General features: G+C 43.2%; 1 protein-coding gene across 2 annotated transcripts; it reads right to left on the bottom strand.

The window, feature by feature from the left end:
• Nucleotides 1-998: 998 nt before the first annotated feature.
• On the bottom strand, nucleotides 999-3,093 carry LOC133068417 (mast cell protease 1A-like). Of its 2 annotated transcripts, none has more exons than XM_061159650.1 (5): nucleotides 2,981-3,093; nucleotides 2,632-2,776; nucleotides 2,030-2,165; nucleotides 1,591-1,848; nucleotides 999-1,271 (listed from the first exon to the last, which is right to left on the bottom strand). In XM_061159650.1, exons 1-5 carry the CDS (start codon nucleotides 3,033-3,035, stop codon nucleotides 1,110-1,112), a joined length of 756 nt encoding a protein of 251 aa, XP_061015633.1. In that variant the 5' UTR covers nucleotides 3,036-3,093; the 3' UTR covers nucleotides 999-1,109. The 2 variants fall into 2 exon arrangements, with proteins under 2 accessions (XP_061015633.1, XP_061015634.1); XM_061159651.1 differs by having other exon boundaries at nucleotides 999-1,187.
• Nucleotides 3,094-14,643: the final 11,550 nt, after the last annotated feature.

Below are 14,643 nucleotides of genomic sequence, written 5' to 3'. Positions count from 1 at the left end.
GATGAATACGTGTTACTTTCTACCCAGAACCCATTGTGCAATAGTTGAAGCCCACTCTCCATTCAAATGTTCAGCAAACCACTTCTCTTAAGCCCTCTCTAAGCTGCATGTCTTAAAACTGAGGTTGCTTTTCTGAACCTTGTATCAAAACTTCAGAAACTGGTAAAAAAAAAAAAAAAAATACAGGAAGAAATGTACCCAATAACTATAGGCTATAGATACTCTGAAACTTTTGGATACCTTGAAACCAATAATTTTCTTTATAGTGAGTTTCCTTTGGAGATAAATAGATTTATACACAAACACAGGTGGGAATGATGAAGGTGGGGAGCCGCTGGCTCAGCCCAAGGTGGAAGAGCTCCCTGAAGGTCACTTGGGGCTGAAGGAGGATGTGCCCTCAGGACACCAGAGGCTGCACAGAGCCCTGGGCCCAGGACTCCAAGGCAGGGCTGTGACAGGCACTCAAGCTGGGCCTAGGAATACTGAGGGCCTGCTGAAATTTTCTCAGGCTTCTGAGCTCTGCCTCTCTGACACAGGGAGGGAACACTGCATGGGGTGAGCTACACCTTTGTAAATCCCCCATTTCTGTTAGGGTGGACAAGTGCCCCCCTGCCTCAACCCTTAACCTCATGTGGCCTTCCTTCCAAATCTGGATCCTCTTGTTTTCCCCCAGGGCACTGGGATGGGGGGAGGGGAGTAGGTGTGGACGAGGAAGAAGGCATATGGATGAGACACGAGGGTTGTCAAGAATAGGGTCGTGTGTTCCTGAGAGGGGTTTCCTTCTCTGATGGAGCTCACGGGCAGTCTGGAGGGCAGCTGCCACTGGGGACATGTGACCGGAGGGAGCTGGCTGTCAGTGCAGCAGGAGTTTTAATTCCAGAGTTGGAACAGGGTGGTGTCTTGGAGGCGGAAGCCAGTAACAGATCAGAACTATAAACAGGTCAGACACGGCAGGTGCTGAATGAATGTGTTTAGGTAAGTAAAGGAGGAATCCATGATTTCTGCTCAAGAGATGGAAGTTTATTAAGTTTCAGGCAGCCTAACTTCAAACCAATTTGCCCAGTGCCTCCATCCCAGGGAAAATGGACAGATCAGTCCTTGGAGAAACCTCAGTCTGGTCCCTGAAGTTCGTACTGTTTCATTGTTGTTTGGATCCAAGGCAGAAAGCTTGAGATTCTGGTGAAGACCTGTGGAGGTGACCCATCCTTTGTTCCATAGGACACAATGCCTTGGGCCACACCATTACACACAAGTGGGCCCCCGGAGTCACCCTGTGGGCAGAGAGGGCAAGGACTGAGCTCACCTTCTTCAGGTCTGTTCTCCCTGCCACCCTGGGGTGGGTGGTCTCTGTTAGGGGCCCTGGCTGATATAAGGCTCTTGTTGGTCCTGAGGTTTCAATCTGGCCCTGACAATCCGCCTCCTCCCACAGGAAGCCTCTGTCCATGTGGGACTTTGAGGCAATGTCCATCCCCCAGGGACAGCAGACAGAGACAGGACCGGAGGACAGGCTGGGGACAGAGGACAGAGCTCGTTCCCACGGCCCCGGACCCAAAGACTGAGGCTTTCCATGGATAGTACGGGGGATCTCACCTTAAAGGAACTCTTCCTCTTTCCTGGGTCCCCTGCACATATCTGGGTGGTGGTTCTGTAATATTTGTAGCGAGATGTGCATTTCTCGGCCCTTTGGACTTCAAGCTGTACCTCCTGTAGTTTATTTGGGTGGGACATATCCACGTCAAGTCGCCCCCAGCCAGCCACACTGCATAGCATGCCTGGATTCACCGTATCCCAGTCCCTGGGTAGACTGATGGGGCTCACAGCGGTGGTCACTTTCGCTTTCCTTTTCAGCTGAAAGCAGAGGAAAGGCATTCTTACCTACTGATGGCCCACAGAGACTGCAGGACAGTCATGGGCTTGCCTTCTTCACAGCCCTGGGACCACAGAAGGGGTCATACAGGAGGAGGGTCTGGAATGAGGTCATGGGGGATGCAGAACCCAGGAAGGAAGTGTCCTGGGGTCAGTGTCCCACCTGCAGTAACATGATGTCGTTGGTCCAAGTCTTGTCATTATAGCGTGGGTGCGGGATGGCTCTTCTCACTGTGATGATCTGCTGGGTCCTCTCCTGCTTCTTGATGTTATGTGCCCCCAGGGTGACGCTGATTGAGCTGCACAGAGAGCAGAGAGGGAAAGGGAGTCACAGGAGACATAGGCCAGGAACCTGAAGGAAGGCTTGGGACAGGGCGGGACTTAGGGAGGGGAGAATTCTAGGTGATGGGCCCTGGAGCTGAGCATCTCTGTGCTGTCTGCTTCCTTCAGCCTGGGCAGGGTAGTAGTTCCTGGGTCCACGGAGGGTGTGCAGTCCTCACAAGTTTGTCTGTGTCTAGGAAAAAGTGAATTTTTCACATGTGCACTCTGGGCTCCAGGGTGCAACATTGGCTTTCTTCCATATTATGTTGGATCAGACCCTCTCTCCATGCGTCAGTGGCATTGACCTGTCCCTCTCTTACCAAAGCTCACCTGTCCTCCAAAGAGCTTCTTACCTCACCTGGTGGCCTAGGTCTGCAGCCCCTGAGAAGAGGGTTCCCTGGGAGGGCTCAACAGAGGGATGGGGACCCGGACACGGCTCCTCACCTTCCCAGGCAGTGAGCTGCTGTCAGCACGAAGTCCTCACGCACGAGGAAACCCCCACAGAACATGTTCTCTGCAGTGTGTATTTGAAGATATGCCATGTAGGGACGGGAGTGAGGCTTGGCCTCATGGCCCCCGATGATTTTCCCTGAAAGAAAGACACCAGCCTACCCACTGTGCTCATGGAGCCAAGGCTGGGGAGGGGAGATGGGTCCATATTTGTTCGTCTTTGACCTGAGTTAGAAAAGTTGCTGAAGATGGGCCAGAACGAGGGTGTGCATGAGTGTAGCATCTGAGCAGGTCTGTCCATGTGGGGAGGGACTGGGCCTCTGAGGGTGGGACCGTTACTTACCTGCCTCCTCAGTGGGGGACAGAAGAAGGGCCGCCAGGAGCAGGAGCAGGACCATCTCTGCAGGAAAGCTGCCCAGATCTGAGTGGCTGCTACTTCCCTCTGGTCTTTTAACCAGTGTCTCCTCCCCAAGTTGTGGCTTTTCTCATTTGAGATTTCTCTGAAATCTCACACCTCTGTCTGATTAGGTCCTGGGGTCTGAGTGGAGTGTGTACTCTGTGGTAACTACAGAAGCTCCTGTCAGCTCTTGGCTTAGTTCCATCACTCAGCAGGAAACAAGAAAATCACTACAAGTAGAAGTAGTGAGACGTTGTATCAACAAATACCAGATCTTTGAGCCCCAGCATTCTGGGTCCCATGATGAGAGATTCATGACATAGAAGTCTTCATTTCTGTGGTTCTCTTTCATCACCAGGGTGATTGTGTATTGAGGCCTCTTTGTATGAGAAATTTGGAGATAAGATCTCTCACTTCTGGTGGAGGAGACAAAACCGTCAGGGTCAAACAAGGTTGGTGAGAACCATGGTGTGAGATATACAGGATGGTGTGTAAGAGTGATGCTGAAGAGTTATTAAACAGTTATTAAAGATTGAGTTTTTTTTTTAAAAACAGCAACATTGTTTTCCCCATGAACCTGCATGTTGCTCAGGATACAGTGTGGATAGCACTCCTCTACTCCTCTTGGTATCAGGGAGGTTTGAAGCCTGGATGCTGAATTACTTGATGTCTCGCTCACACATGCCCAGTGGATGGTGCTGGCTGCTCACTGGGCGTGTTGGTTTCTCTCCACGAGGCACCTCAAGTCACCTCTGTTTCTGGGATTGTCATTCTCCCTCACACACAACATGTTGTTGTCTTTCTCCCAAATAAGCATCTGCCTAGAAATAAGCCAGGCACAAGCTGGGCTCTTTTAATTACCTAAATTTTGATATCCCATGGCATCTATTCTACCATATCCCTCTGTTTGAGGCAATCAAGAGCTCCCAGCAGATTAAAAAGGAAGGGCCCTAGATTTCATCTCCCAGCAGGGATCTTGCAGTCAAGGAAGAAGAGCCTGTGGGATGGGAGTTCCACGTGAAGTGAGAATGGATGCCAGGGAGGCAAAGCAGAATTCCCCCACCTCTACCCAGAGAGTGGCCTTCTGATGTCCCTTACAATTTGCTAACCAAATTATCCTGGTCATGTCTCAATAATGGAAAAGGTGGAGAGAGTCATATGATTGAAAACATCATGGGGCCTAAACACCTTGATCTCAAGTCTCTTCTAAAGCAATGAAACCTTTGATTAAGAAACAAAGCCCACTGCTAATATGGATTCTGGCAAGGGAGCACAGTTAACCAGGGCATGGATGGTGTCCAAGCCAAGCCCACATGGGGTGAGAATGTGTCCACACCTGGCCTCTCTCCTGTGTGGACACACGTCTCACCCTACACCCTGCATTGGACATCCTGGATCAGGTAACAGAATACATGTGAGGCGGAGATTCAATGTCCACGTGAGGTAAGGAGGGTGTTCACACAAGGGATGGGTAGTTTCTGATCAAGGGGGATTTATGGGCCTTCTCGGGGGTCTGGGCAATCAGGTGGGGTTTAGCAGAGCAGGACAAATAGGGTGAGGTGGGCATTGATAGGAAGGGGCTACCTAATGTGCGTCACCAGATCCTGGGGTGTGGGGATCAGGGGATGAACTTGGGGATGATGGGTGAGAGATCACTTATATATATCTCTGCAGATGCTAATCAGATAAGTCAACTTATTAAGGCTACTGAGCTAGGTTTTTCACTGAGGATTAGATGATAATTGTGGCATCAGTGTTAATTTCCTGGGTCTGAAGTTTGGATGGTGGCTACATATGTCCTTGTTTATAGGAATTGCATTCTATAGTATTTGAGAAGCAATGGAGTGCTGTTTCAGTAACTTATACTAGCAAACGGTTCTGGAGAAGAAAAATTTTTGCATTGCAATTGCAACTTGTCTATGAGCTTGAGATTGTTTCCAATTTAAAAGGAAATCTGTACCTTTCACATATATAATAATAACCTGTTTTAAGATATAATTGAAAAGAAAATCTGTTACAGTATGGGCCTTCTCGGGGGTCTGGGCAATCAGGTGGGATTTATCAGAGCAGGACAAATAGGGTGAGGTGGGCATACCTCAAATATAGGTATGAGGCTGAGGAAAAACTTAAGCAGAATTGTGAAAAACCTATTCAGGCAAAATGTTAAACTGCTTCTGAAAAGCACAAGAAGAGTCTTCAGAAGCAGCAAGATATTCTTAGTTCTCGAATACAATGGATCTACACCAAAAATGTACTGATTCTCCCAAGTTAATATATGAATATGATTATAAAAATAACATATAAATGTGATTTTTTTAAGAAACCTATTGAAGTTTTTCTCTTAGTGTTCCACAAGTTCTAGACAATTTCTAAAATTTATGTGGAAAATAAACATGAAAGAATCACTAGGGAAATTTTGTCCAAATGAAAAATGTATAATAAGGGAGAAGGTTAGCCTATCAGAGCTAAAAACTATGAACGTTCTTTCTGGAACACAGTGTGATTTACTCTCTGTTCTTCTGCCCTGCTTTTCTGCTCTATAGTGTTATATATCATTTTGGCTTCTTTATTGGCTTTCTGTTATATATCTATGATTATTTTAGCTGTTACACTGAAGCATATGCCTTCAGCTTCCCCTGTGGCTCATATGGTAAAGAATCTGCCTGTAATCCTGGAGACCTGGGTTTGACCCCTGGGTTGGGAAGATCCCCTGGGGAAGGGAATGGCTACCCACTCCAGTATTCTTGTCTGGGAAATCCCATGGATAGAGGAGCCTGGCAGCAACAGTCTATGGGGCTGCAAAGAATCAGACAGGACTGAGCAACTAATACTTCCACTTTTTTTTTTTTCACTCATATGTGGACCTCGTAATGGTATATTTTCACTTGTCTTCCTTCTCACATTTTGAGTTATCTTTGTCATACATTTCACCGCTATATGCCTTAAATACTATTTTGCCTTAAATAGTCAATAATCGATGTAAGAAATTGATATAAATTCTTTTCCATTTAGTCACTTTTGAAAAATTAAAGTATAGTAACTCACAGTATTTGTTTCTGGTGTACAGTATAGTATTCCATATTTTTATAGTTTACACTCCATACGAAGTTATTATATAGTATTGACTACATTCCCAGTGCTGTACATTAAATCCATGTATCTTATTTATTTTATACCTACTGGTTTGTACCTCTTAATCCTCTTCGACTATCTTGCCTCTGTCACCACCCACCCCCCTCTGGTAACCACTAATTTGTTCTCTGTATCTATGAGTCTGTTTCTATTTTGTTACATTTGTTTAACTCTTTTATATTTTAGATTCCACATATAAGTGAAAATGTATAGTAGTTAGCCTTCTCTGTCTGATTTCACTAAACTTAATACTTTCCAGGTCCATTCATGTTATTTCAAAATGGAGAAATTTCATTTTCTTATGGCTGAGTATATATTATTGTGTGTATATATATGCCACCCCTTCTCTATCCATTCATCTGTTAATGGATGCTGACCTTGATTCCATAGCTTGGCTTTTGTAAATAATGCTTCTTTGAACATTGGGGTGCATATATTAATGACTTATTGAATTAGTGCTTTTGTTTACTTTGGATATATACCCAGGTGTGGAATTGTTGAACCTATGGTAATTCTAACTCAGACGGTAAAGCATCTGTCTGCAATGATGGAGACCCAGGTTTGATCCCTGGGTTGGGAAGATACACTGGAGAAGGAAATGGCAACCCACTCCAGTACTCTTGCCTGGAAAATCCCATGGACAGCAGAGCCTGGTCAGCTACTGTCCGTGGGGTCGCAAAGAGTCAGACACGACTGAGCGACTTTGCTTTACTTTATGGTAATTCTATTTTTAAGTACTTGAGGAACTTTGGTACTGTTTTCTCTAGAGGCTGGACTAATTTATATTCCTAACAGTATACTGGCTTTTTCTTTTCAACGCATCCTGTTAACACTTGTCATTTGTTATCTTTTTGACAGCAGTTCTTCTAAGATGTGTGAGGTAATATTGTGATTTTGATGTGCATTTATTAGGTTGGTGCAAAAGTAATTGCGGTTTTTGCATTTTGCTGTTTGATATTGGAATGCATTCTTTAATATGGTTATGTCATACGTCATTTTAATGCACATTCCTTGCTTTATGTTTTTTTGCTAATGACTTGTTACTTGCTGTTGGTTTATTTTTATTTCAGACTAGGAAAATGATGTTACACAAAAAGCACATTGATCGATTTTCTTATTCCAGTTCAAAATGGATTGTAAAGCAGCAAAGACAACTTGCAACATCAACCACGCATTTGGCCCAGGACTGCTAATGAACAGACAGTGCAGTAGTGGTTCAAGAAGCCTTGCAAAGGAGACGAGAGCCTTGAGGATGAGGGGCGCAGTGGATGGCCATTGGAAGTTGACAAATACCAAATGAGAGCATCATCAAAGGTGATCCTCTTACAACACGAGAAGTCGCTGTGAATTCAGCATCGACCATTCTATGGTCGTTTGGCCTTTGGAGCAAAGTGGAAATGTGAAAAAGCTCGAGTGGTTGCCTCATGAGCTGATCTCAAATCAAAAAGATCATCATTTTGAAGTGTCATCTTCTCTTACTCTAAGCAACAACAATGCACCATTTCTAGATAGGATTGTGACATGCGACAAAACGTGGGTTTTATATGACAGTGGTGACCACCAGCTCAGTGGTGGGACTGAGAAGAAGCTCAAAAGCACTTCCCAAAGCCAAACTTGCACCAAAAAAGGGGTCATGCTCACTGTTTGGTAGTCTGCCACCCATCTGATCCACTATAGCTTTCTGAATCCAAGTGAAACCATTATGTCTGAGAAGTGTGTTCAGCAAATAACGAGGTGCACCAAAAACTGTGATGCCTGCAGCCAGCACTGGTCAACAGAATGTGCCCAATTCTTCTGCGTGACAATGCCCAATCACACATCACACAACCACCTCTTCCAATGTTGAATGAATAGGGCTGCAAAGTGTTGCCTCATCCAATATTTTCACCTGACCTCTTGCTAACCGATTACCAGTTCTTCAAGCATCTCGACAACTTTTTGCAGAGAAAGCACTTCCACAACCAGCAGGAGGTAGAAAATACTTTCTGAGAGTTGGTCAATCTAGAACATGGATTTTTACTTTACAGAAATAAATAAACTTATTTCTTGTTGGCAAAAATGTGTTGATAGTAATGGTTCCTATTTTGATTAGTAAAGAAGTGTTTGAGCCTAGTTATAATGATTTAAAATTCAGTTTGAAGTTGCAATTATTTTTTCACCAACCTAATACCTCATAATGGGTGATGTTGAACATCTTTGAGAAATAAGAAAGCCTTCCTCAGTGATCAATGCAAAGAAATAGAGGAAAACAATAGAATGGGAAAGACTAGAGATCTCGTCAAGAAAATTAGAGATACCAAGGGAACATTTCTTTTTTTTTTTTTCCCTAGGGCTGCCCCAGTTTATTTCTTTTTTATTTTTATTTTTTTTATTAGTTGGAGGCTAATTGCTTCACAACATTTCAGTGGGTTTTGTCATACATTGACATGAATCAGCCATGGAGTTACATGTATTCCCCATCCCCATACCCCCTCCCACCTCCGTCTCCACCCGATTCCTCTGGGTCTTCCCAGTGCACCAGGCCCGAGCACTTGTCTCATGCATCCCACCTGGGCTGGTGAACATTCCATGCAAAGATGGGCTCAATAAAGGACAGAATTGGTAGGGACCTAACAGATGCAGAAGATATTAAGAAGAGGTGGCAAGAATACACAGAAGAACTGTACAAAAAAGATCTTCATGACCCAGATAATCATGGTGGTATGATCACTCACCAGAGCCAGACATCCTGGAATGTGAAGTCAAGTGGGCCTTAGGAAGCATCACTACAAACAAAGCTAGTGGAGGTGATGGAATTCAAGTTGAGCTATTTCAAATCCTGAAAGATGATGCTGTGAAAGTGCTGTACTCAATATGCCAACAAATTTGGAAAACTCAGCAGTGGCCACAGGACTAGAAAAGGTCAGTTTTCATTCTAATCCCAAAGAAAGGCAATGCCAAAGAAGGCTCAAACTACCACACAATTGCACTCATCTCACACACTAGTAAAGTGATGCTTAAACTTATCCAAGCCAGGCTTCAGCAATACGTGAACCGTGAACTTCCAGATGTACAAGCTGGTTTTAGAAAAGGCAGAGGAACCAGAGATCAAATTGCAACAATCACTGGATCATCAAAAAAGCAAGAGAGTTCCAGAAAAACATCTATTTCTGTTTTATTGACTATGCCAAAGCCTTTGACTGTGTGGATCATAGTAAACTGTGGAAAATTCTGAAAGAGATGGGAATACCAGACCACCTGACCTGCCTCTTGAGAAGCCTGTATGCAGGTCAGGAAGCAACAGGTAGAACTGGACATGGAACAACAGACTGGTTCCAAATAGGAAAAGGAATACATCAAGGCTGTATATTGTCACCCTGCTTATTTAACTTCTATGCAGAGTACATCATGAGAAATGGTGGGCTGGAGGAAGCACAAGCTGAAATCAAGACTGCCAGGAGAAATATCAACAACCTCAGATATGCAGATAACACCACCCTTATGGCAGAAAGTGGGGAAGAACTAAAGAGCCTCTTGATGAAAGTAAAAGAGGAGAGTGAAAAAGTTGGCTTAAAGCTCAACATTCAGAAAACTAAGATCATGGCCTCTGGTCCCATCACTTCATGGGAAATAGATGGGGAAACAATGGATATAGTTGCTGACTTTATTTTTCTGGGCTCCAAAATCACTGCAGATGGTGATTGCAGCCATGAAATTAAAAGACGCTTGCTCCTGGGGAGGAAAGTTATGACCAACCTAGACAGCATATTAAAAAGCAGAAACATTACTTTGCCAACAAAGGTCCATCTAGTCAAGGCTATGGTTTTTCCAGTGGTCATGTAGGGATGTGGGAGTTGGACTATAAAGAAAGCTGAGTGCCGAAGAATTGATGCTTTTGACCTGTGGTGTTGGAGAAGACTCTTGAGAGTCCCTTGGAGTACAAGGAGATCCAACCAGTCCATCCTAAAGGAGATTCAGTCTTGGGTATTATTCGGAGGGACTGATGTTGAAGCTGAAACTCCAATACTTTGGCCACCTGATGAGAAGAGCTGACTCCTTGGAAAAGACCCTGATGCTGGGAAAGATTGAGGGCAGGAGGAGATGGGGACGACAGAGGATGAGATCGTTGGATGGCATCACCGACTCGATGGACATGGGTTTGGGTGGACTCTGGGAGTTGATGATGGACAGGGAGGCCTGGCATGCTTCGGTTCATGGGGTCACAAAGACTCGGACACGACTTAGTGGCTGAACTGAACTGAACATGTTTTCATGTACCTGTTGGCCATCTTCATGTCTTCTTTGGGAGAATGTCTATTCAGATGATCTACCCATTTAAAAAATTGCTTTTATTTAAATATAGGTGACTTACATGCTGTGTTAATTTCTGCTGTACAGAAAAGTGATTCAGTTATTCATATATATCCTTTTCCATTATGGTTTATCACAGGGTACTGAATATAATTCCCTGTGCTCTGACTATTTTTCAGTTGGGTTATTTTCTTTTTTAATATTGAGTTGTATGACTTCTTTATATATTTTAAATATTAGCCACTTATGAGACGTATCATTTGTAAATACTTTTACCTATTTAGCAATTTTCTCTTTTGTTTTGTTAATGATTTCATTGCTGTGCAAAAGCTTGGAAGTTTGATTAGGTCCCATTTGCTTCTTTTTGCTTGTTTCCCTTGCCTGAGGAGATATAGCCAAAAAACTATTGCTAAGTCCTGACCAAAGAGTATACTGCTTGTGTTTCATTCTACGAATTTAATCATTTCTGGTTGTTTATAAATTTATCTTCGTGTATGGTGTGAGAAAATGTTCTAATTTTATTCCTTTATGTATAGCTGTCCTGTTTTGCCAAAATGACTTATCAAAGAGCCTGTCTTTCCTCTATTGTATGTATCTTGCCTCCTTTGTGATATAAATTGACCTTATGTATGTGGGTTCACTTCTCGGCCCTCTGTCCTGTTCCATTGATCTATGTGTCTGTTTTTGTGCCAGTTTCATACCATTTTGATTACAGTAGCTTTATAGTGTAGTCTGAATTGAGGGAGCATGATGAAAAGAAGTGAAAGTGCTAGCTGGTCAGTTGTGTCTGCCTCTTTGCAACCCCATGGATGGTAGCCCGCCAGGCTTCTCTGTCCCTGTAGTTTTCCAGGCAAGAATACTGGAGGGATGGCTATTCCATTCTCCAGGGGAGCTTCTTGACCCAAGGATAGAACCCCTGACTCTTGCACTGTAGGCAGATCTTTACCATTTGAGCTACCAGGGGAGCCTCAGAAAGCATGATATCCCCATCTTTATTCTTCTTCCTCAACATTGCTTTGGCTATATGGGATCTTTTGTTGTTCCAGATGAATTATTTGTGGGACTTTTTGTTCTAGTTCTGAAAAATGTCATGGGTGTTTTTATACAGATTGCCTTAACTGTAGGCTGCTTTGAGTAGTTTACTCATTTTAGTAATAATAGTTTTTTCAATCCCTGAACGTGCAATATCTTTCCATTTATTGGTATTGTCTTCAGATTCCTTCGATCAGTGATTTACAGATTTTAGAGTATAATACCTTCATGGGTAAATTTATTCATAGTTATTCTATAAACTTTGATTGGATTGTAAGTGGTATTTTTTTCTTTTTCTGAGAGTTCACTACTAGTGTATATACAAATTAAAACAATAGATTTCCATATATTAACCTTGTATCTTGGAACTATTGACTTTATTTATTCTAATCATTTTTTTGGTAGAGATATTCAAGTTTTCTATATATAATATTGTGTCATCTGGAAATAGTGACTGTTTTTTTTCTTTCATTCCAAATGGATGCCTTTTATTTCTTTTTCATGTCTGATTGTTGAGACTAGCACTTCCAACAGTGTTTAATAGAAATGGTGAGTGGGGGCATTTCTGCTTTGTTCCTAATCTTAGGGGAAAAGCTTTCAGCTTTTCACTGATGAATGTGATGTAAGTGGTGGGTCTGTCATGGAAAGTCAAAGTGTTAGTCATTCAGTCATCTCCAACTCTTTGGAACCCCATGAACTGTAGCCCATTGGGCTCCTTGGTCCATGGGATTCTCCAGGCAAGATTACTGGAGTGGTAACCATTCCCTTCTCCAGAGGATCTTCCTGACCCAGGGATTGAACCTGGGTCTCCTGTACTGCAGGCAGATGTTTACTGTCTCAGCCACAAGGGAAGCCCAGTGTGGATCTGTCATAAACAGCCTGTATTTTGCTGAGATATGTTTCCTCTATACCAACTTTGTTGAGAGTTTTTATCCTGAATGGGTTCAGACAGTAGAACCCATGTTGTGTCAACTCTACCACTGTACAATCACAATGCCCAGCACTTAGTAGGTGATCCACCGGCATTTGTATTGATAAATGAAAAATGTGCTTTTCAGTCCTACTAAGGACAGGAGCCCTTTCTAACTCAGAAGGCCCCAGTTGACCAGCAGGGAATCTTGGCCCAGAGACCAACTATGACTAAAAGGACAGGATGAAAGGTACCCTTTCAAACTAACCAAACTAATCACTTGGATCACAGACTTGTTTAACTCAATGAAACTATGAGCCATGCCATGTGGGGCCACCCAAAACGGGTGGGTCATGGTGGAGAGTTCTGACAAAACATGGTCCACTGGAGAAGGGAATGGCAAACCATTTCAGTATTCTTGCCATGAGAACCCTATGAACAGTATGAAATGGCAAAAAGATATGATACTGAAAGATGAACTCCCCAGATCAGCTGGTGCCCAATATGTTACTGGAGAAGAGGAGAGAAACAGATCCAGAAAGAATGAAGAGGTTGAGCCAAAGTGAAAACAATGCCCAGTATGGCTGTGACTTGTGATGGAAGTAAAGTCTGATGCTGTAAAGAATATTGCATAGGAAGCTGGAATGTTAGGCCCATGAATCAAGGTAAATTGGAAGTGGTCAAACAGGAGATGGCAAGAGTGAACATCGACATTTTAAGAATCAGTGAACTAATATGGAACAAATGGGTAAATTTAATTCAGATGACCATTAAATCTACTCCTGTGGGCAAGAATCCCTTAGAAGAAATGGAGTAGTCCTCATAATCAACAAAAGAGTCCAAAATGCAGTACTTCAGTTCAATCTCAAAAATAACAGAATTATGTCTGTTTGTTTCCAAGGCAAACCATTCAATATCACAGAAATCCAAGTCTATGCCCCAGCCACTAATGCCAAAGTAGCTGAAGTTGAATGATTCTATGAAGACCTACAAGACCTTCTGGAACTAACACCAAAAAAAAAAAGATATACTTTTTATCATGGGGACAGGAATGCAAAGTAGGAAGTCAAGAGATACTTGGAGTAACAGGCAAGTTTGACCTTGGATTACAAAATGAAGCAGGGCAAAGGCTAGCAGAGTTTTGTCAAGAGAACGCAGTGGTCCCAGCAAGTATCCTCTTCCAACAACACAAGAGATGGCTCTACACATTGCTATCACCAGATGGTCAATGATGAAATCAGACTGATTATATTCTTTGTAGCTGAAGATGAGAAGCTCTATACAGTCAGCAAAAACAAGACCAGGAGCTGACTGTGGCTCAGATCATGAACTCCTTATTGCAAAATTCAGACTTAAGTTGAACAAAGTAGGGAAAACCACTAGGTCATTCACATATGACCTAAATCAAATCTCTTAAGATTTTACAGTGGAAGTGACAAGTAGATTCAAGGGATTGGATATGATAGATAGAATGCCTGAAGAACTATGGATGGAGGTTCATAACATTGTACAGGAGGTGGTGATCAAAACCAACCCCAAGAAGAAGAAATGCAAAAAGGCAAAATGGGTGTCTGAGGAGGCCTTACAAATAGCTGAGGAAAGAAGAGAAGCAAAAGGCAAAGGAGAAAAGGAAAGATACACCCATCTGAATGCAGAGTTCCAAAGAATAGCAAGGAGAGATAAGAAAGCCTTCCTCAGTGATCAATGCAAAGAAATAGAGGAAAACAATAGCATGGGAAGACTAGAGATCTCTTCAAGAAAATTAGAGATACCAAGGGAACATATCATGCAATGATGGGCCCAGTAAAGGAGATAAATGGCCTAACAGAAGCAGAAGATAAGAAGAAGTGGCAAGAATACACAGAAGAACATTACAAAAAAGACCTTAATGACCCAGATAACCATGATGGTGTGATCAATCACCTAGAGCCAGACATCCTGGAGTACAAAGACAAGTGGGCCTTCAGTTCAATTCAGTTCAGTTGCTCAGTCACGTCCAATTTTTTGCGACCCCACGGACTGCAGCATGACAGGCCTTCCTGTCCATCTCCCGGAGTTTACTCAAACTTATGTCCATTGAATGCCATCCAACCATCTCATCCTCTGTCGTCCCCTTCTCCTCCCCCCTTCAATCTTTCCCAGCATCAAGTTCTTTTCAAATGAGTCAATTCTTCGCATCAGGTGGCCACAGTAATTAAGTAATGCTAACACACTTCAACTAGCGGAAACCAAGCTGTCAAACCCC

This window comes from Dama dama, chromosome 13 (assembly GCF_033118175.1).
Source record: "Dama dama isolate Ldn47 chromosome 13, ASM3311817v1, whole genome shotgun sequence".
Lineage (NCBI taxonomy): Eukaryota > Metazoa > Chordata > Mammalia > Artiodactyla > Cervidae > Dama > Dama dama.
This window is presented reverse-complemented; position numbering and strand designations above follow the sequence as displayed.